The 24681-nt window shown below is 35.9% G+C and overlaps 1 protein-coding gene across 1 annotated transcript in view; it reads right to left on the reverse strand.

Annotated features, from left to right (window-relative positions):
- Positions 1 to 24681, reverse strand: part of sema4gb (sema domain, immunoglobulin domain (Ig), transmembrane domain (TM) and short cytoplasmic domain, (semaphorin) 4Gb) — a 62886-nt gene that overhangs the window by 21068 nt on the left and 17137 nt on the right. The window contains exons 3-8 of the mRNA XM_003199631.7: positions 10859 to 11010; positions 8189 to 8251; positions 4482 to 4580; positions 4273 to 4363; positions 4078 to 4191; positions 1120 to 1274 (exon numbers count right to left, since the gene is read on the reverse strand). Coding sequence (XP_003199679.2) covers positions 1120 to 1274; positions 4078 to 4191; positions 4273 to 4363; positions 4482 to 4580; positions 8189 to 8251; positions 10859 to 11010 — 674 coding nt within the window. The remainder of the gene's footprint in view (positions 1 to 1119; positions 1275 to 4077; positions 4192 to 4272; positions 4364 to 4481; positions 4581 to 8188; positions 8252 to 10858; positions 11011 to 24681) is intronic.

Raw genomic sequence — 24681 nt, forward strand, 5'->3', positions numbered from 1 at the left:
ATAGTGCAGTGGTGTCCAAACTCAGTCCTGGAGGGCCGGTGTCCTGCATATTTTAGTTCCATCCCCAATTAAACACACCTGAACCAGCTAATCAAGCTCTTTCTAGGTATATTAGGCTTCCAGGCATGTGTGTTGGAGGAAGTTGGAGCTAAACTCTGCAGGACACCAGCCTTTCAGGACTGAGTTTGGACATCTCTGCCGTGGTGTATGAATGTGAATGTAAGAGTGTGTGAGTGTTTCCTAATTACTGGGTTGTGGCTGGAAGGGCATCTCCTGCATAAAACATGTGCTGGATAAGTAGGTGGTTCATTCCACTGTGATTAATAAAGGGACTAAGCTGAAGGAAAATGAATGAATGAATGAATTATTATTTAAGATACAGATACAAACAGATACACCCCCACACATCTGATGTCCTTCAGAGAGGATCAAGCATTAGTTGGGGGGTCAATCCCCCAAACCCCCCCCCTTTAATTCGAACCCTGATTACCACACCTTTCTGTTTTAAAATGTTTTATAAAGTAATTTATTTCTGCAGTTTAACATAATTGCAATATTAATTGTTGCTCAGGAAACTTTTCTCATTATCATCAATGTTGAAATTAGTTGTGCTGCTAAATGTTTTTGTGAAAATCATCACATAAAAGTAGCATTCAAATATTATTCTTTTAAAACATACATTGTTATACTGCAAAGACCGAAAGGGACAGTTCAAAACAACAGACAAAATATTTTATTTTAATTAAATGCTGTTATCTTCATATTAATGTTTATAAAGGTACCCGGAAAAGACTGAATATCGATTTCCACAAATGTTTTCAACATTGACAGTCAGAATGTGTTCTGAGGAACCGCCTGTGATGTTATGAAGGGAACGTTGTGTGGACGTCCTCTTAGTGAATGACTGAGCACTAATAATATTTGACCCTAAAAGGCAGCAAACAGAATGATATCTGAGAGATCATGTGACGCAATGAAGACTGGAATAATGATATTGGTAATATAAATTATGTATTTATGTTTGGATTATGATGCACATTGAGTGTGCTTGGAAAAACTTTATTCTGTTGTGCACTTTGACTAGAATGACAATAAAGTACTGAACAATATGTCTCTTACTTTACACACACGGGCCACTCTGGCCACTTTGGTTTGGATGGAATAAGCCGTCGGTTCTGTGTTCCTCTCCGTGAAGAAGAAGTAGAGTTTGTCATCGTCCCCGATGGAGCTGTTGATGCTCTCTCTGAGTAACGCTGAGCCCACAAAATCGGACTCTACAAGACAGAACATCAGCATTAGTTGCTGCCTTCACCACAACGGACCAATTATGAGCCCTACAGATCTTCCTGTGTCTCTGAGAAGGTTCAGAGTACACTGTTTATTGATTAAAATATTGTGACTCTTGTGGGAAATGTTCCTTTTAATATGAATTCTTCCTTTTTATTAAACGTAAACATATGTATTGATTTAGTATTCTAAGGTATTTCTTAATAAGCAATCAGATGTTGCTGTTTTTTTGCCTGACAGATGATACAGCAAGAAAAAAACATTAATAAAAAGGCCAAAAGATCCTATATATTCACAAGTAAGTATTTTTTGAAATATGTACAAAACACTTGAGCAGCGTTTTAATATTAGTAAGTGTACTAAAGTCAACCCACTGCTAGATGAGCTAAACATGCCATAAATATTACAGCAATGTGAAAAAAGGATCCTATAATAGCATTGTGGATGTTTGCATGAGCTCTGCAATTCAGCACTTCTGTCAACTCACGTTTGGCATGTTGGCACTATAAGGGTGATGAGATGTCCTTTTTTTCCGGGACAGTCCTGTATATCAGCTCTATAATTAGTTTCCTCACTTGTTAAGAATAAAATCAGGCTTTGTCCTATATTTCACTTTTACTAAAAATATGACACTCAAAATTCTAAATTCTGAGTGCTGGTAGTCTTCTGTCAAATGAAAACAGCCTAGTCAAGCAAAATCAACCAATCATGGTACATTTTTTTTTAGGTTCATTACAGTTATCATTATTATTCCTGCTTCGAACAGATCTTTAAATGAAAGAGATTTGCTGGGCATGATGACAAGACATATATATGGTCCCACTTTGTATTAAGTGGCCTTAACTAATATGTACTTACACAGGAATTAATAAGTTGTTACAATGTTATTATTGTGTAAATACATGTATTTACTGTGTACTTAAGCTTGATTGAATTCCTGTATTTAATTACATCTGCAATTAACTTCTGTAATTACATTTGTAAATACACTGTTGACCATCCCTTACACCTTAACCCATACTTAAACCTACCCATACCACCAAACCTGTTCACAACCCAACCCCTATCTCAACTCAAGAGCACCAAGTGTTCTCAAATACATTATGAACACAGTAAGTACAATGTACGTAAGTACATTTTTGATGCAAGCAGTTAAGGACACTTAATATAAAGTGGGATCATATATATATATATATATATATATATATATATATATATATATATATATATATATATATATATATATATATATATATATATATATATATATATATATATGTATATATATATATATATATATATATATACACACACACACACACATAATATACACATACATACATATATATTTATATATGTATGTATGTATGTATGTATGTATGTATTTATGTATGTATGTATGTATGGGTGTATGATATATAATATATATTGTATGGGTGAATTAAAAAGTATTGTTTCATATTATGCTCGATTCTTTATCATGATTATTATTCCTTATGATTATTTTTTTTGTGGTGTCGCAAAATACATTGTTTATGGTAATACTTTTCATCATTTCGATGAATGCAATCTTCCATGCCACCACAGGGATGCAGAAAGAATCCTAAATAACAGCATTGTGAGAAAGTTACAGGCTAGAAAGTAAAATATCTACTTTTGCATTTTATTGAGCAATGTTTTATGTTAGACCAGTAATAATTAGTATTTGAAAAGTGTTTTATATTTCTACATTCTTAATCAAACATTTGCCATACATTTCTAAATAAACTAAGAAAAATAATTAGTACACTTTTGAGTATATACTTTAAAATGTAAAAAAGTAAACAGTAATTTCCATGTGGTCAATATATATAAACTATAAATAGTTTGAATACAAAGAAAAGGTCTTATATCGTGATATACAGAAGTCAAGATTTGAAATGGATCAAAAATCTTTAATCAAAGTTGTCCTAAAACCAAGAACAATACACGTTCTTGTTTTGGGACATCTTTGATCAACTTTTATGATCCACAATATGTTGACAATATCATTATTAGCATATGAGATGACTTGTATTGTGTATTAGGGCTTTGCGATTAATTGAAATTGAATCTTTCACAGTAAGAGCTTATCGCAAGAGGCTGCGATATGGAGTATATATGTAATATTTCCCCAACCCAGAGCAAATGCGTGACCGCCGTCTGTGTGTGACACTCTTACTAGCCAATTGAGTGAGCTCACTTTCATTCTGCCCAATCAGAACTTTTCAATATGCCTCTGAGCAGTCATTTTAGTTTAGTATTTTTATAATTATTATTCTTTTGTTTTTATAAAAGGTTACATTATCTCCCTGAATTGAATTGAACTTGTTTTTAGAAAGGTACGGCCATTTTATTTGTGTTTACTCCTTGCTCTAGGGAAAAATGAGTGTTAAATTTCTGAATATTTTAAAACAAATTTGAATAAATGTTATTAATATTAATTAATATCTTTTCAGTTTCTTTTTTTAAAAGTAACACTCGCTGCATTTTAGTAGTAAGAAGCCAAGATATAGATTATTGAGCTTAAGCTTGACTACAAAATTAAATCACAAATCAAATTGAAATCGCAATATCTGTCAAAAATTTGCAGTTAGATATTTTCCCCAAATCGCACAGCCTTATTGTGTACATATGAGATTTTTGTTATATAGTTTGGCTCTAAAAGCAAGTAGTCACAAAAGGTTCCACTGAATGCATGTTAATACCAGGTGAAAACAATAACACTTCTCGGCATCAAGCAAAGACCGGGTAAAAAAACATTCTACTAACCTAAAAGCCATCTTGTTGGGGAATCATCTATTCTCAAATTGGGGAAGGGAAAGTTTCGCCTTATATCAGCGATGTTACGAAATTCATACTGGGAGGCAGAGTACATCTCGCCATCTGTAAAACAGCAAAACTGTGCTCAAAAACAAGCACCAACCACAAAAAAATACAAAATCAATATGAATCCGAGTGATTTACCGATAATAAATCCAGTGTACCCCTTAGTGGGATCATAAGGGCATTTCTCTTTTCCCTCCTCAAAACGCACAAAGGTAAAACGTGCCACATCCTGATGAAACAGGCAGATGTTTAAACAACGTGCTCTATCTTATACGAGACTATACAGTACATACACTGATGTCTCCTTTGCAATATGAATGACAGAATGAGAGCAGGAAACTTCTCACTATGTAAGCACAGCGGGGTCTGAAGGCGTGAGTCCCGCAGGTGTACAAATGAGTGTCATTGTATCTGTCCAGAAACCGCACGTGATTGTAGCATTCAGTCTGTGATGAAACAAGCAAGACATTATTCAAAGACACTAACAAACATATTAATTCGATGCAAAAAACACTACTCTCGGGTACAGTGAAACATTGCGAGCATTGTTTTTGTGCCTGACCTTATGGTATAAAGGTATGTATTTTTAGCAGCCTACCTTTCAGATGCTAGAGCAGTTTTATAGCTTACACGAAGACGACAACTATTATTACTGTGTGGCTTTTAAGAATATTTAATTCTGATTGGTTAATTGTGACATTTAAAGTATGTTAGCATCAAATAACAACTGCTGAAACTAATAACACAGGCTCAACTGGGTTCTTTGAATCCTCTTGATCAAGGGTCACCAACCCTATTCCTGGAGAACAACCTTCCTGCAGATTTCAGTTGCAACCCTGACCAAACACACCTGTCTGTAATTATCAAGTGCTGCTTCAGGACCTAATTAATTGGTTCAGGTGTGTTTGGTCAGGGTTTGTAGCTCTCCAGAAGCAGAGTTGGTGACCCTGATCTTAACTATTAGAGAATATATAATTGTCATACTTCTCTACCGACTGAATATTAATACACGTAGCCATTAATTACTTCATTCTTTCTGCAAACTTTATCTTAAATAAAGAGTTAGTAAATTATTACAGCATAGCCCTGCAGAAAAATCCAGCTTAAACCAGCCTAGGCTGGTTGGCTGGTTTTAGCTGGTCGACCAGCCTGGTTTAAGAGGGGTTTTGGCCACTTCCAGGCTGGTTTCCAGCCATTTCCAGCCTGTTCTTTGCTGGTCAAGCTGGAAGATGACCAGCTAAAACCAGCTTGACGAGCCTAGCCATGCTTGGAGTCCAGCCAAAACCAGCGATATCCAGCTTAAACCAGGCTGGTTAAGCTGGTTTTTGCTTGATTTGGCTGGTCTTTTTCCAGCCTGACCAGCTAAGACCAGGATGAAAATGGCTGGAAACCAGCCTGGAAATGGCCCAAACCCCTCTAAAACCAGGCTGGTCGACCAACTAAAACCAGCCAACCAGTCTAGGCTGGTTTAAGCTGGATTTTTCAGCAGGGAGATCAATGTTTTATGTTTAACTGTTTACTTTTGTGGCAAATTAATAAGTTGGATAATGTACACCATAGAGATTGGAAATGTGTTGTCACAGTGCAATGCATTCTGGGAATTTGAGACAGGTTCTCTACAGGTTTATTGAATCATTTATACACTGATTATTTAAACAATAAGCAATCACATCACAAACAAAGAAGAAAAGTTTCCTTGCGGCAGCTCGTTGATATCCTGTCACTTAAGGATAAGCTGGTTCATTTATTTGATCGGCTCCCTCTGCATCTGTGCTCGTTTTTTTAGTTCTACTTTAGCGCTGGAGATCAAATATTATGGAAGGAAGGAATATTTTCAGCTTCTCAGACACACAAAGAGCATTTTTAAATATTTACTCTTTTATTATGTGAGTGTTTGTAAGATGTTCTTCAATTTAAAGAGCCCATATTATGGGTTTTTGAAAATTCCCCTCCATGTAGTGTGTAACACACCTCTAAGTGAAGTGAAGTATCCAGCTAAGGCTTAAATCTGTTAGTGTACAGTGTTTAAAACTGTTGATTCATCTATAAAAGAGTCGACTCATAGTGCTTCAAACGAGTCGCCTTGATACCGATTCATTAGGCGTTTCGCCATGACGTACGAACGAAACCAAGTTATTCACGTGCACGCGCAAACCCGGGAGATTTCAAACCTGAGGCCCCGCCCTCTGACGCAGAAACCCAGACACACACACACACACACCCACAAACACACGCACACAAACATGCCGGTCGATTGAAGTCACACTGCAGATGGATATATTGAGTCTCTACCCAAAGATGAAACCTCAGCATTATAGTCAAGCAGTTGGAAACTATTGGAAACTTCTGCAAACTACATGCTACAAAGAATACTTCATCAGCGTTTGTTAAAGGAAGGATCAGTAAAGTGTAACTTACTGATGGACGTCAGGATGGATTTTTCTTCCTCCATTTCTCAAGTGTAAGTACGTGCGATTAAAGTTGCCTCGTTGACTCTAGCTTGCAAATGTATTTAGTTGTGATTTGTTACTTGTAACCGCGTGTACTGCATCAGGTTAACTGGCTATATTCTCTTATCGCGTGCAAAGTCACGTTAGCGTCAGAAAGCCGCGTGTGTTATTCCGGTCACAAAATCCAACACGAGGTTATAGTTTGGCTGTAACTGTTAGTGCTAACTATTGTACTCGGTGCAATAGTTTGTTTGATACGAATAAAATACGAACTGAATAAACAAAGAGCACTGGTCGCTCACTTACCAAATCTGTAGAGACAGGACAATCACCAGCAACTAGAGCCGCGTCTTTATTTAGAGGAGACTACAATCTGGATCTCAGCATTTGCAGATGAGAACAGCTCTCAGGTAAACAATAATCCTCCTTAGACACGTAAGTTATTGTTGTCGCGCGTCGCGTACACTGTTAATCCACGCGTGAGTCTGCTCTCTCACAGAGAGAAAATGAAAACGAAACTTAATTGCAGCAAACTATAAAAGCAACACTTCACGCTTGTTTTGCCAACACAACGTGTGTGTGTGTGTGTGTGTGTGTGTGTGTGTGTGTGCGCGCGCGTTGTCGTCCGGAGCAGAGTTAAGTGCGCGCGTGTGTGTGTGTGTGTGCACAATATGTGTGTGTGTGTGTGTCTGTGAAAAGAGCAGAGTGAGAAGCTAGGAGATCTCCTCAACTGTTTTTGGAGTTTTTGCTCAATAAAATAGTTAGTCGTCTGAATTTTCAAGTCCATAGTCTGTATTTACATTGACCCACTGGCAGCTAAAATCCACGCCTACACTATCGAGCGTGTGTGAACTGTGATTACTTTTAGATTGCTGATTAGCTGTTTGGCATTTCACTCTCTGACTGAAGGCAGTCGACCAATCGCAACAGACTGTCATTGATCCAATCAGCGCAAATTAGCTTCGCGCTAAGGAGGGGTTTGGGAACAAATGAATCACTGGACGATTCATACAGGAGTCGCTGGGATAATTAGGTAAAAATAAATGCAGATTATGAGACCATGAAAGTGTTTTTTGACCTTGCATGCATATTAAACTGTTGTTGGAGACCCTTACAACCAAGATATGACCCTATTTCATGTATAATATGGGCTCTTTAAGTATTACTTTAAAACGCTTTTTTTTTTTTTGTGGTGATTTGCATTGATTTACATTGTGCGCTTTAGAGCATGTTCAAAAACATGGTGGAATGCAACTTGCCATGATGTAGATTCCTATTCTTTAAACAACAGCTTTTGCTTCCTGTTGGCTGCTTATAGGAATCTTGGGCTTTATTCTGCGAGAACATCTGACTAGATGTACATTATCCCTTACTTTTTAAGAAACACACATTGGCACATTCAGGCTTCAAAAGCTGTTCCTGAGTAAACTAATGTCCAAAATACTATCTGTTATGAAAAACATCACCCTTAATAGAAGCTTCTATCTGAAGCTAGGTAAACTGGCTATATACAGTAGTGTTTGTTATTTGCAATTAAATGTGTGACCTTGAGTTAACCTATTTTTTACAAGAAGATAATATATACAAATGAAGACTGGAGATACCTGATTGTTCTTTCCTTTGCTCAAGCACTGCCTCTTCTGATCAGCAGATGCTGCCCATTCCAGCTATTAAAGAGATATGGAAAATAACTGTTAGCCAAACCATGTTGTATACTGTAAAGGAATGAAATTAATTGAAATTTGAAGGGATAGTTCATCCGAAAATTTAAAACTGGTGTTGAATTACCTTTAGGCCATTCATAATGTAGGTTACTTTTTTCTTTAGTAGAAAATTAAAGAAGATTTTCAGCTAAAACTAAAACTTAGTTATTCATAAAATGTGAGTCAATGGTAAATTAAAATACAAAATGAATGCCTGTGGCTCCTGATGACATTAGAGGTAATGTTATCAATTGTTTCCACATATAAGGCCTCAATGTATCATCAGGAGACACGAGTATTAACTTTCTTTGCATATATGTATATTTTGACTCTTCAATAGGACTTATTATGCTCCTTTTTACAAGATGTAAAATACGTTTTGGATGTCCCTAGAGTGTGTAGTTTCAGCTCAAAATGCCCCACAAATGATGATTTCACGAGTTTTCACCCACACATAGAAAACAGATCAAAATAAGCATATTTGGTGTGCTGTCCAGGGAGAGGGCTCTGAGCTTGGGGCAAGAGAGACAGAGAGGAATACGAGCTCAGCGTCTAGTCAGATCCCAGAAATCCCCCCACCCCCCACCCCCTGCAATACTTGGTATGGATCTGGTTGAGGGTGTGGGGTTGAGGTGGTAGAGGGATGCAAAGTTGATAAGATAACTGAGATAGGATGAGCTTGATTATTTATAGGAATTCTCTTTGATTCTGATTGGATGATTAGTGTGATTGCTGATAGAGAATTTGTTGTGCTTACTATCTATGCTAGGCATGGGACGATCATCAGTTTCAAGGTTTACCGCAGTTTGGAAAAGTCAAGGTATTAAAACCACAAAAATGTTTTGTTATACCGCTTCTTTTTTTGTCTTTGTTGCCTTCCCAGGATCTTCAGGTTGCAATATCCCCAATTTTAATTGGCAATCTTTAGCCAGTTGTAATTGATTGTTTTGGTTCAATTTGGAATTTTCCCAACAGGCGCAGAGCCTGGGGGACCAAATTGAGTGCTCCGACTTGGCCCCCCCAGGTCCTTGTTATAACGTTTCTAAGGTATATGTAAAGGTTTTTTAAGTGTTTTTTTATGTGTTGTAAGGAAATCTGTTTTTGAAGCTAATAAAGACAGTAGAAGTCAAATGTTTTTTTTAATTATGTAGCCTGACATGTTTACTGTTCCAAAATATAATAAATATGTGTGCCGGGTCAGTACCTGGATGGGAGACCACTTGGAAAAGCTAGGTTGCTGCCGGAAGTGGTGTCAGTGAGGCAGCAGGGGGCGCCAAACCTGCGATCTGTGTGGGTCCTAATGCCCATGTATAGTGACAGGGACTCTATACTGCTCAGTGAGTGCCGTCTTTCTGATGAGATGTTAAACCAAGGTCCTGACTCTCTGTGGACATTAAAAATCCCAGCATGTTCTTCGAGAAAGAGTAGGGGTTTCACCCTAGCATCCTGGCCAAATTTGCCCTCTGGCCTCTGTCCATCGTGGCCTCCTAACCCTCCCTATATCATAATTGGCTTCATCGCTCTGTCTCCTTTCCGCCAATCAGCTGATGTGTGGTGTGTGGTCTGACGCAAAATGGCTATCGTCGCGTCATCCAGGTGGATGCTGCACACTGGTGGTGGATGAGGAGATGTGAGAGCGCTATATATATATGTAAGGAATTATTATTATTATTATCATTATAAATGTTTCCTAAAATAAAATATATTGTGTTAAATGGGGAGGGGGGGTTGTTGTTTTTTTATTGTCATGTAAAAATTAATTATTTTACAGCAGTAAACACAATACCGTGATACTGTGAAACCGTGATAAGGTTATCATACCATCAGAAACTTATACCGCCTCATGCCTAATCTGTGCTTTAAAACACTTTACTTAATACTCTTTGAAATGCCCCTTTTGGGTATTGATCCTTATTGTGCCGTTTTGGTGGCTGTCTCTTTAAATTCAAATGAGATTGTGCGGTTTTTATTATAGAAGGAAATATTTTGTTTTAATTTATTTTCATTTATTTTATTTTTTTGCATACGTAAAATGTGGAGGATTCTTTTTTATATATATTTGCAAACATTCTGTAATTGTACATATTCTCCCAAAAAAAAAAAAAGAGGGCGCAGCTACAAATGCCAGCATATGCATGTGTCAGCATCAGATTCAAAAAACAGACTAACGTCCTATGCTAATGAGGGAGAGATCATCACTAATAGGCGGAGCTTTCCACCTCTGATGACACATACAAAGGGAGAATGTCAATCAAAGTGTTCCTGGAGAGAAAACGAAAACATTTTCACCATTAGTAGCTGGTTATATTCACAGACTGCTGCCACACAACTGTGTTTAAAGCCCTTATAAAAGTAATTTTTGCTTAATAGGTCCCCTTTAAAGTGCTTGTAGCCATTGACATGCATTTACTAAGTCACCACTGACCCTGCTTTTAGCTTGAAAATCGTATTTAAAGTTACACTGAAGAAGAAAAGTCACCTACATCTTGAATATCCTGTGGGCGAGAAAATCAACAGCAGTTTTTATTTTTGTGTGACATATCGCTTTAAAGTGACAAAAGAAGGACTCACAGTAAGAGAGTTATTGGTGTCGGAGATGTTGGCAGTGTCTAGTTTGTAAATAGCCTCTCTGGCCCCAACATACAGCACTCCTGGCCCATCTTCCAGTAGCAGAGAGCTGTAGTTCAATGCGGCTCCTTGGAAATGATTACAACCCAGCAGCCCTGCAAAACAGCGAGAGAGACCCAGTTAGAAAAACGGGGACAAACATGACCAAATCGTGTCAACAACATAGAGACCCACTCGATGCATTATTGGAAATCTTTTAACTGAGATGAATGGCTGAAGAGACGAATCTTCAAATAAACCAAAGAATGCATTGAATGGTGATATGACCATGAAAATAAAATAATAAAGCAAAGCTGGGCTGGTGAAAGACTCAAGAAGATTCATGGCATGATTTGCACTTGATGTGACCCAGTTTTTGCCTCAATATGAGATCTAACTTTATTGTCAAAAAGAAATGTTTGCCCACTCAAAAGAAGGGAAAGAGAGGGCAAAATGAGGGTTGTAAAAAAGCAGTGGATTATGCGCAGTGATAAAGTGTCTCTCTGACATTTTAATGCGCCGTTGACTTAGGTGGTCTGCTTCCTCAAATTAAGGACATAAATTAAACCCCGGCACATACTGAAGGGTAAAGGTTTTGTCTTGCCCATCCACACCACTGCACGCTGGGATTTTTCTGCCCCATACTGAGAGTCGGGTCGGCAATACTGATGAGACTTGGCAGTATTAGGCCACACATCAACCATGGTACCCCTCAAATGCCCTTCCCCTGCCTCTCAAAACACCATCCCCCGGTGCTAAAGTCTATCAGCAGCAAAATACAACAAATCCAGCATCCAATACAAAGTACTTGGAATCAGGAAAATTACAGCATAAGTGTTTTGTGCCACATCATGTTTTGCCCATCAGTGTGTATTTGTAATAATTCAAATGATTATTAAAAAAGCTGTGAATGAAAACATGAAGTCACATGACTGGAATTGATCTGCCAAAATAGTTCATAAAGAACCGTATTGACCACATTCTGCAATGCGAAAGTGTGTCGATTTTGCGATTGTTTTAAAACATCTGATTCAGTTGGCTATGGGAAAAATGACTAGGGTTAATAAACAGCATATATACTTGCTCTACACTCTCAGAAATAAAGGTATGCAAGCTGTCACTAGAGTGGTACCTTTTCAAAAGGTACAAATTTGTACCTAAAAGGTCCATATTACCTTAAGGGTACATATTAGTGACTAAGAAGTATAAAGTGTTCCTCTTAAAATTGTAAGTTACTAATATATACTTTTGAGGTACCAATATGGACCCTTTAAGTACAAATGTGTACCTTTTAAATAGGTACCACCCCAGTGACAACTCGCGCACATTTATTCCTGAGAGTGTACAAACAAGTGAGTTCATGACTATACTTAAAAAGTAAAATAATATAATTAGAAAATATCAGTAGGCTGCATGGTGGCACAGTGGGTAGCATGTTCGCCTCACAACAAGAAGGTCGCTGGTTTGAGCCTCGGCTGGGTCAGTTGGCGTTTCTGTGTGGAGTTTGCACGTTCTGCTCGTGTTTGCGGGTTTCCAGGGGTGCTCCATTTCCCACACAAGTCTGAAAACATGCAGTAGAGGTGAATTGGGTAAGCTAAATTGTCTGTAGCGTATAGGTGTGAATGAGTGTGTATGGATGTTTGCTGAAAGTGCATCCGCTGCGTAAAACACGTGCTGGATAAGTTGGCGGTTCATTCCGCTGTGGGGACCCCAGATTAATAAAGGGACTAAGCCGAAAAAAAATATGAATGAACGAATGAAAATATCAGTTCGCAGCATCAAGCAGCACAACAAGCTGTTTATAACGTCTAAAATCAATGGAAGTGAATGAGAACGAAGGTCTTAAGCCAAAAAGAGCCCAATGGCTGTGCCCGCTCGTATGTTAGGGATAAGGTCAATAGCAACTTGCTAAAAACATTTAGAATATCTAACAGTTCATTAGAGCCAGTTTCTATTTTTACTTGTCATGCCTATAGTGCAAAAGTTGTGTACTCTGGTTCCCAAACAAATGACTTTTATCAGTTATGAAATGAATTCATGTTTTCAATTCAATTAATTGATTTCTGAAAAAAAGCTCATATGACGGATTCTTTTTAGTGAACCACAAGCGTGCAGTTTAACCAGTATTGTCCTATTCCTCATTAAATTATTCTTCTAAACCTATTCCTTTTAAGGAATCAAAATCACAGGGATTAGTGTAATCTGATTTCTCTGAAACATACAGAGTAACTAGTAGCTTGATTCCTGAACAAATGACTAAGATAAATAAGAGTCAGGTGCATACCAGAAACATACAATTGAACTAATATAGTGCAATACAGGAGCAAATTATTCAACTGAATGATTGGCTGTTGTGACTTGGTGCCTGTATTTGAATAGCATAGTTGTAATGAATGTACTGAATGAATGACCCTTGTTTTTAGAACTAAAAAACATATAGAGTTACTAGTGTAGTCAGAATGATGAATGAATAACAGAGACTTGTTTCTTTTAAACGAATCAAAGCCAAACTGGACAGTCAGTGTAATCTGATTCCCAAATGTATCTAACCAAACCAAAAGCTCACAGACCAAATTGTGTAGTATGTGTTACACACACAAATGACTGTTTGTGAGTTGTTTTTTTCAGTGAATCAAACACAAAAAGCATAGAGCAACCAATATCATCCAATTCCTGATAAAATGACAGCTGTGTTTTTAGTGAATCAAAAGCATGCATTGCAGTCAATGTAGACCAATTTCAAATGATTATGTTATTTTGACATCCAATAACAATGTGAAATATTTGATTGATTTTAGGTTGTGTTGGAACGTAAATCCTGTGAGCTGGTTTCTTCTTGGTTACTGAATCATTTTTAGTGATTTCTTTTGTGTTGTGGCTGACAAGGTTATTAATACAAGATATTATGTGATGTTTTATATTCTTCTTTTATTGTTTCTACTGTTGTAGTCTAAGAAAGGTGCATTATAAATAAAATGTATTATTATTCATTCATTCATTTTTTTGTCGACTTAGTCCCTTCATTAATCCGGGGTCTCCACAGCGGAATGACCTGCCAACCCATCCAGCAAGTTTTTACGCAGCGGATGCCCTTCCAGCCGCAACCCATCCCTGGGAAAGTATTATTATTATTATTATTTTTGTTATTGTTTTTGTTTGTTGTTGTTTCCAATTTCGCAACTTCCAGTTGATCCTAAAATTATATGTTAACTTCTTGCCACCAGACTGGAAAAAATGTTCCCCTGCTTAATTCACTCAGATCAATCGGGTTTTGTTAAAGCTAGATATGGTTCAGCCAATTTTTAAAGGCTCTTAAATATAATAAATCATTTGAAAGTGAAAAATGTACAAAGATGGATAGTATCCCTCAATGCCGAAAAGGCATTTGATAGAATTAAAAGGAATTTTTTTATTTGCAGCACTAAAAAAATAAATCTGAGTGATAAATGTATTTTGCTGATCAAAACTTATATAAAAATCCCTTAGCAAAAAATCTAGGGGTAGAGATGACGTCTCAGGAGTATTTTTACAAATACTGTTCATTAGATATCTATACAGATGATATTTTATTATATTTAACAAAACCTGATGAATTTATCACTGCAACACTTAATATTATTAATGAGTTTAGCAATACATCAGGCTTTTATTATTATAGGTCTTAAATGAATGACAAAACGCGGTGGCAGAGTAAGTAGTGCTGTCGCCTCACAGCAAAAAGGTTGCTGGTTCAAGTCTCGGCTGGGTCAGTTGGCGTTCTGTGATGTTTGCCAGAGATGGGGTTGCAGCTGGAAGGGCATCTGCTGCGTAAAAAACATATGCTAAATAAGTTGGCGGTTCATTCCGCAGTGGTGACCCCAGATTAATAAAGGGACTAAGCCAAAAAGAAAATGAATGAATGAATGAATGACAGTTGAGTCAGTTCTTTAATGAATCAAAAGCAAAGCAACAAATGTAGTCCAAGAAAAAAAAAACTATTAATTCTGGAACAAATGGGTCTTGTAAATCGATTCACTAAATCAAAAGCATACTTCGCTACCAATTTAATAAAATTCCCGAATGAATGATTCAGTTCCTGAATGAATGGTTGTTATGCGTTCGTTCTTTTTAGTGAATCAGACTCAGACAGTAACAGCAGAGTCAATAGAGTCCAATTACATAACAAATGATTCAATTCCTGAATGAATTACAGTTGTGAATCGATTCCTTTTTAAGTGAGTCAAACAATTAGTGCAGTTCATTTTCTGAAATGATGCAGTAATAAAACACCAACTTCAACAATATAATTCAAGTGTAGTCCACATCTCCACCGAATGCCAGATCTAAGCACAGCTTACAACATACTGAGATTTATGAGCTAGAATGACAATGAGTGGCATTATAAAGCTTGAAGTCAAGGCTATGAGGATCTAAACTGTCAATCAAAGAAAGGTCGGAACAGACCTACGGGTTGCCGAGCGCGTGGGAGGCCAGAGGCTAATATTACTCATAACAGGAAAGAAAATATTAAGTTATGCAAACACGATTCAAGACCTCAGGCGAAGTGACGACGTTCTGTGTGTGCAGTTAATATGTGTGTCTCATTGTGTAGACAGAGAAAGATAGGGACTCTAACAAACACAGTGATGAGTGCAGAGCTGACGATAAATGGAGGGATCACACAAAAGCTTGTCCTTGCACGTGCGCGCACACACACTCACACATCTGCAGCCATACCACGACTACTTTTTAATAACCACATATCAGGGTTTAATGAAAAAGGGAATGCTGCCAGAGCTATAATTTGGCCATACTTTATGCTTTGTGCAACTGTCACGTTTTTTTCGCTCCAGCATACTTGATTTTAACGACTCAATCGTGACACCGAGGGCTCCAATATTTTTGCATAATGCCTGCTTAACTATATATTCATGCAAATATACTGCTCGTGTTTCTTGTTTGACTGCATGGGCTCTCTTTTACAAATTAGTAAGGCTTAGTAAACCTGCAAAACGTACTACATTTATAAAATGATCTAAGTATAAAGTAGATACACTTCCCAAGTAAACCAAGATACCTTTTTGTCCATTATTAAATGTGCAGTATGTAAGTTTGACACCCAGTGGTTGAAATAAGTATTGGATTTCTGAATCAAAACACATGCAAGCACAGGTTGCCAGATTGAGGACCAACAAGAGTGTTTCTGACTATTGAGCCTAAAGGCTGATTTAAATTGTGTTCGAACTAAAAGCAACGGCACACAATAGAAGGAATATTTTCCATACTAAAAGGAGTTTTTGTTCTAATCAACACCTGAAATTGATATTTTAGAAACAGCTTCTATTTCTTACAGCTGAACAACAGAAAACTGACAATGATCACCTCAGGTGCTTTATTCAGCGGTAAATGCTAGCTACTGTACATGACAGATAATGCCATACTACTGAAAGCAGCAGCAGATAGTTCACCTCAGGACTTGTAAATAAAATAAACCGTTTGAAATGAATCTTCAGAACAGTGCAAGCCAACACAAATCGCTGATTCAGCAAGGGCATTGAATATTGTTTTTCTTGTAATTCAGTTTTTATTTCCGAAAATGGAAATTTACAGTTTTTACAATCAAAGAGAAAAATACTTTTAACAGCTATTACCCCATATATACCCCCCCCCTCCATATATATGCACATCAGGAAACACAGAATAACTGTGGTTTAGACTAAGCTATTAGATCAATTACATTAAATTTGACATTCGTAGTATCAGATGAGGTTTAAGTGTCTAAAATTTCTTTGATGTTTCCTATATAGATTTTCCACACTGTCAGAATACATTTAATATTGTTAAAGAGGTTTCATATGTATTAATTAGATTATAAACCTTACCATTTTGTGCATATTCTGTGCTTCTGAATGGCTGTATTTTAATTTCTGTGTGTTTTGTCTGGTGCAAACAGCAAAAAAAAGAAGACGCTATAAACAGTTTTACCTAATTGTTTTCCAGAAAATAAGCATTCTTTTCTATTATGTTACTTGATATTAATGCTCTTTTTTTGGTATGCATTTTATGTAGGCACATATTTTGTTTATGTTTATTATTATAAATGTTTAATCTATAATCTATATAATGGTCTATAAAAGGGGTGTGTAAAGTCAGCCCTGGAGGCCCGGTGTCCTGCTGAGTTTAGCTCCAACTTGCTTCAACACACCCGCCAGAAAGTTTCAAATAGTAAGAGCTTGAATAGCTGGTTTAAGTGTGTTTAATTAGGGTTGGAGCTAAACTCTCTAGGACACCGGCCCTCCAGGACCGAGTTTGGACATCCCTGGTCTATAATATGCACTATAAATAATTTCTGTAAAATTTACAGTAATACTGGCAATTTTAGTCGTCAGTAATACTGTAAAATTTACTCCAATTTTTTGTGCATCCAAGCTGATATGATATATAATATATCTTTATTCTCATGTTTGTTTTAATGGAGGACTTGGTCGCTTTATTTGTTTTCAAAATAATAACAAAATCTATTCAGACAGCACCTTTTAAATATAAAAGTTTATAATTACAAAAAAGCATTACAAAGGGATAAGTGATTTGTTTGTCATTAAGAAAGATGATTATATATGAGAGAGAGAGAAATTGAGTTTAGTTTTATTCCCTCAATCGCAGTGAAATAGGGGCTTCTGCTTTAAGTGTCAGCGAAGGACTGTCCAGCAAACACACACGCAGTGAAATTTTGCTCAATTTCTGTGTTTTTAAGTAGATAGAGCTACAAGTAAGCTTAGTAAGATAGTAAGCTACAACGACATATCGCATATGAGATAAATGACTTCAGTACATAATAACCGGTTATGATTATTACTGAATCAATACCGAATTGTCCGCGTCTGCATCACAGTGCACCACAGAAACAATTAATTTTGACACCCTTTATATATATATATATATAGATAGATATATATATATAGATAGATATATATAGATATATGCATATGCGATATATATATATATATATATATATATATATATATATATATATATAGATATATATATAGATAGATAGATATATAGATATATTTATATAGATATATATAGATATAGATATATATATATATATATATATATATATATATATATATATATATATATATATATATATATATATATATATATATATATATATATATATATACACAAACATCACACATACATGTAAGATAGACTCGATCTGAAAACGTAGCCCTATATACATTTCTGGAGATCATGAATTATGTAGCCAGAAGTACGTATGGCTGCATATCGCCTTTAAAACGAACGATCTGGGGCGGTATGACACTGTTCCTTTTTGCGCTTACGAGCTGATCGCTTACCTCCATATGGACTGCTTTCCTGTTACCAGTAAGTCCAGTTAGCTTGCCATGTACAACGGTGGACTTGAGACGCAGAGAGGAGTTGACCACGACGACGGGTTTGAGTTTGGTTAAGAAAGGTTCCAGAAAGCGGGTAAGACAAAAACAAAAGCCAAAAAAATAAAATAAACAAGTAAATAACAGGGTGAGAATGTGGTAAAATCTTAAAATGTGGTAAAAACCAGGTGAGGGCTTTTATTTTTTTGGATTACTTTTTAAAACGCTATTGGTTGGGTTTAGGGAAGGCGGAGGGTGAGTCAATCAGTCAGTCGAGACAGATTTACGTGAGAACAGCAGGCATGAACGGCACTCGTGAAACAAATTTGAGATCTAAAAAAGCATACACAGCGGCCTCTGGCGGATTCGCAAATACAAAAACTGCAAAAAATGTAGCTCCTTGGACTTATTTGGTGCTCTACAAAAATGTATATAGAGGCACGTTTTCAGAATGAGCCTGCTGTCTAAATAAATCTTACCTTATTATTATTTTTATTTAAAAATGAAGCTGTCAAGTCCTCATTTAAAAAAAAAAAAACATAAGCATGAAGGTATATGGTTGCCATGACGATTACAGCTTGCTACCTCTCCTTGTTGCATGGTTTCACTGTAAATGTTCCTATGTGGAATAAAATGTCCTTTATTTAGGCTGTCATTGTTTTGAGCTGAGAAATGTATATTGAGAAATGAAAAGTCTGCATAATCCTAACATTTCAATCTTGACACTTAAATAAAGAAAAAATCTGCACCACACAGTTTTCAGCTAAAAATGGATAATCCTTTATGTGTTTTAGCCTTGGCCCTTTGGTTAACCGTACTTAACAACTGTATCTTGAGCACCTTATGATGTGTTTCAATGTGTGAATTCAATGAATTCACTTCATGATCGTCTCCATGTGAACTAAAAAAATATGATTTTGTGAAAACCATACACATGTGTGACTTCATGCGCATGCAAATTATACATTCAGTCTGTACGTGCAAGTAACTGACAACCAAAATACCAATGGTAGACCACAGAACAGTATAAGCAAAGAGGCAGTGTTTTTTGCAAACTGACTTTAAGGGAATATTTGATGTAAATAATATTTTTGTGTTTATTTGTGGGCGGGGCTAAACCAGCAGTGCTGTTTGAAGGAGGTGTCTTTAAATGTGAAGGCGGAGTTTAGCCACACTTATAAACAAGTTGGCAGACTGGCTTCAATATAAGCTATATTTTTTTTAAGATGGCAAGAACATGTTAAGTTTTCAAACTAACAGGATGGTTTATAGCAGCACTATGACCACAAAATGTCACTCCTTTAAAAGGATAGTTCACCTAAAAATAAAAACTTGTGCACTATTTACTTTCCCTCATGTGATTCCAGCCTTTTTTTTCAAGTTTCTTTTCCATTAAAAAAAAATTGATTGCTGGTAGCCAGCAGCTGTGTTAGAAAACCTGGAAATTTGCATAAAAGATTTAAGAATAAAGCACCGTTTCCATCTAATGAGTCAAAGGGAACAAAATCATCACTTTATAATTAAATGGCGGCAAATATCAAAAAGAAAAACGTTATTTGCTGCAGTAGGAGAAGCTGTGTGTGTCTGTTTTCATATTTAACAAGTGACTTGCGCTTCTGAAGACAATGCTGACACATAATGAACAGACGTGGGCATGAGATGTGGAGTGCAGATGCTCAAGACAGTTCTGGAGGTTATTAGAAACATAATAATAATACTGAAATGGCATCACACACATTTTTATCTTCACATGATCTCTTTTAACAAAATGACATGACTGTTTTATGCACATATTGCAATATATTTAGTAAAAGTGTTTCCATCGTAGTTTATTCACATTTTTTCTTATCGAACAAAAGTTCAGTTTGTCCAACTTATTATTGCATGAAAAATGTTTGATGGAAACGGCAAGATGCGTATACATTTTGAAAATTCAAATAAAAATAGGTGGATGGAAACATAGGGCTCTATTTTGACGATCCATGCACAAAATGCAAAGCGCAGGGCGCAAACGCATTTAGGGCGTGTCAGAATCCACTTTTGCTAATATAAGGATGGAAAAATCCGCTTTGCGCCGTGGCGCATGGTCTAAAAGGGTTGGACTTATTTTCGTAATGAGTTATAGGTGTGTTTTAAGAATAAACCAATCAGAGCCTCATCTCCCATTCCCATTTGCTATTTACATGATGGACTTTAAAAGTGAAAAAACTGAGCATTACACTAGCAAGAAAACAGTTAAACAGAGCATCTGCAGCGCAAGAATGAGAGACATTCTCATAATCTACTTTCACTTTCACTCTCTTTCGTGCATAGGAAAACATGTTGTACGCACATCCATTAGCCTATACATAATTAATTTAGTTTGTGAAGCTCAAAGATTTGTTTCAAAACTATTTCTAAATTCAGTTCTAATTTCCAGCAGACAAATACAGTAAATGAACAATAATATTGAAGTGTGGGTTAAAAAAACTGAGTTATATCCTAATACATGCTGTGCCCCATATGGTCTAAAACCTGACAGGTGGACAATTCTAAGCTTGTTTTTAATAAACAAAATATAAATATACATGAAATAAATACTACTACTAATAATAATAACATTATACAAAAGCAAATTGTCATGAATAAAAAAGCCCCCCAAGATGAAGAAGGCATGGAGGCGGCTGTTTTTATATTTATGTAGAAAATAATCTTTTTTGTAATATTTTATTCCTTTAATTCTTTTTCATTTGTAAAGATATTTGCGTATTGCTGTACATTCTGTGTGTATTAAGCAATGTGTAAGGTATGCGCACAACTAACACGCTCTGCGCTGGACTTTAGACCTGTTTTGAGCTGGTCTATTGTGCAGTCTATTATAGTTCCTCAAAATAGCAATGTGCCAGCAATGTGCCTTAACACACCTCCTTTTTTAGACCAGAACGCCCATGGGCGCACATATGAGCGCAAATGCATGTTCTATTTAAACAGCGTGGTGCAAAACGTCAAAATGACTCTTGCGGCGAGCTGAAACTAGCAAACAACAATTGCGTCACGCTTTGCGCCGGGGTTTATAATAGGGCCCTTTGACTGTAAAATACAAGCCTACACAAAAAAACTTTTGCTATTTTGGTGAAAGCTTTATTTTTTGCATGGAACGATTGACATTTGCACTGAACTGCTTGCATGTATTTCCTTAAACTCCACAAAGCACTCAATGATCAGATTTTCTAAAATCAACTTTGTTTTAGAGCTGTTGTTATTCATAACATCACGTCAAACAACGGTCTCATGAAAAATAGCCTGTGGGCTCCCAGACAAGTGAACCAACTGCCTTTCCACGTGCACCAGTCTATAACTATAAAAACAGACAGACTCTGCATCACTGAGGGAACAAATCCATGAGCAGAGTCAACACATCGCTCAAGGCCTCCTGTTGTGTTTGTGTGTGCAGTTTGTTTACTGTTCCCTAGAAAGACGACTGGAACCAAGTTTCAACCACAAAACCTTTGTGCCAACTCAATAACATGCAAATACAGGGCGCAAGTGTCTGTCTGAACTTGCAGCAATAGTATATTCATTGTATATTAGTGTCAAATTGATTTCGAATGTATGACATATGAAAATATGACAGTGTGTGGGTGGGTAGGTGACTGTGTTTATGGCCCAAGGACACACAGCAAGAGGTAAGCATTATAACACTCACCTCTTGCTGCAAACCTTTTTGTTGCACAAGTGTGTGAGTGTGACTTGACTGTTGACTCACTCCAGCCCTGGTCCAAATAAACTGAGGCGGGCAGCCGCTGTGGTCATGTGTCCAATAGGAGTCGTGTTTGCTAGGGGGCAAGAGCTGACTAAATAAATAGTGACATTGGGTGAGAACAGTCGGGGGGAGACGTGATCAGCGTTACACAACTGTCTTCAAGCTTTGCCAGGATTTTAAAATGAATTCAATCCCATTAGCTGCACGTCCCATTAGCATACATACCATCTACATCCCATCTGATAAAAGAACATGCATCTGCATATTTTCTAACTTCTGCTTAATAGAAAGAGGATTTTTTTCAACACATTTCTAAACATAATTTTAATAACTCATTACGTGATTTATTTCATCTTTGCCATGTTGACCGTGCATAATATTTGACTACATTTTTTCAAGATACTAGTTATTCAGCTTAAAGTGACATTTAATGGCTTAACTAGGTTAAATAGGCAAGTTAGGGTTATTAGTCAAATCATTGTGTGGTTTGTTCTGTAGACCAGGCGTAGAACGATAACCGTATTCAAGGATTACCGCGGTTTGGAAAAGTCAAGGTTTTAAAACCGTCAAACTTTTCTGCTATACCGTTCCAAAGGTATATGTGAGATTTTTAAATTTTTTTGTTGTTGATATTAAGGCCAACAGTATCTCCAGCAGAAATATAAGATGCTGTTATAAATTGTGAAGAAATCAGTGTTTTTGAAACAAATTAAGACAGCAGAAGTCAATGATTTACTTGAATTATTCAGCCTAATGTGTTTACTACACCAAAATAATTTAAACGCTCCTCAAAATAAAATTGTGTTTAAAGAGGGGAAAGGTTTTATTTTTTACCCAGAAATTTAAAAATAACATATTTTAGAGCAGTAACCACAATACCATAAAACTGTGTTATTTTTATCCAAGGTTTTCATACCGTCAGGTCCATTCCTAGTAAACAATAGAAAAAAATATTGCTTAAGGAGGCTAGTAATATTGCATAAAATGTTTTTGTTTTTTTTATTCTAGCCAAAATAAAAGCAAAAAAGACTTTCTTTAGAAGATAAAATATTATAAGAAATACTGTCAAAAATTCATTGATCTGTTAAACATCATTTGGAAAATGTTTGTAAAAGGAAAAGAAATCACAGGAGGGATAATAATTTGGACTTCAGCTGTATATGTAGATATCAAATAGGCATTGCCTTTTTAAAAAGTAAACTATTTATTGTCTAACTACACCTCCTTTTGAAAATGATTATTTTGTCTATTTCTCAGTAAATAAAGACAATACATTTTGGTGCAGTTAAACAAAACAGTATTATTAAACAGTGATGTTAATTAAAATAAGAGTGTGGTCACCAAACACTGGAAAATGTCTAATAATTCTTAAATCAAGAAGCAATTTCTAGATCGCAAAAAATATTGTCATGTTTTAAGAAATGTCAAAATTAAGTGAGTTTTTCCTTACAAGTTATACAATCAGCCAATGAGGTATAAGCAACATTTTTACTTTTGGAGGAAGATTATTTTGCTTACTACATTGGCAGATTATTGGCAAGTAAGAAAGGTGTAGGAATAAAAAGACAACACAATTACATTCAAACTTAGTTATTGCAAAAGAAAAATATTTAATATTAACTACTAAATTACAAATACATTTGACATTTTTTTATGTTTTCTTAATTTTTCCTCTTTATTAAAATTGTATTCAATATTTTTCACTGACATATTTTGGATGTACTCAGTTTTGGGCTCTTGATCTTACAATTTTAGCACTGTAAATGTACAAATGAACCGATTCTGATTGTAAAGGAATAACATGCACCTTTTGAAAAGGAATGATAATTGTTGGAATGATAATTGTTGCAAAAAGTGCTTTACAAATAAACAATATTTTGCTATGCAATATTTTCAAATATGTTTATATATGACATATTTTATATAGGTGAAATCCAAACATGAACTTGTAAGTCATATTTGTAATTTACATATATATTGCATATATGCCATAAATAGCATAATAATGCATTCACTAACAAGATCTGTGTTGTATTGTATGCAAGAAGTAACATATTAAAAGTATTAAAAGTAGTAATCTTGTAAATATTGTTTACTTTCTTATACATATTCATCTTTTGCTTCATTTTTGCTTATATAAGCTTTTTTGACTTTAAATGTGCGAGTATAACCATTGACTTTTATGAATCGGCATTTAAGCTAAAACTTTACAGAGTGTTCAACTGAATAAAGAAAATAAAACACCTCCTCTAACCTTAAGCTTTTAATAATTATAACAATAAAAATAATAATAATACTTTTATTTTGTACAGCCCCTTTAAACTCAAAGTACTTTACACGTATACCAGTATAACAGGAAGCACAGTTATCCAGAGGTTGTACAGAGGTAAAAACAGAGGTTGTGTGAGTAAAAAAAAACATCTGCCTATTTCAGCAGTTTTTAGGTTTTAACATAAGATCAGCCGTTCATGGTATTTGTTTGCCTTTTGTTTTTGTATTCATCCTTAGGAGTGAAAAATATCAAGATTTGTATTTATTCGCATATATTGCTGCATCTCTGATACAACCTTAAATAAACGTAACTTGACATTAAATGTATTTCATTTCAAATAATTTAAAGTAAACCATCTGAAGTTGCGCTCCTTCAGTCTTTTAATGAGCATTAT

Source organism: Danio rerio, chromosome 12 (assembly GCF_049306965.1).
Source record: "Danio rerio strain Tuebingen ecotype United States chromosome 12, GRCz12tu, whole genome shotgun sequence".
Taxonomy (NCBI): domain Eukaryota; kingdom Metazoa; phylum Chordata; class Actinopteri; order Cypriniformes; family Danionidae; genus Danio; species Danio rerio.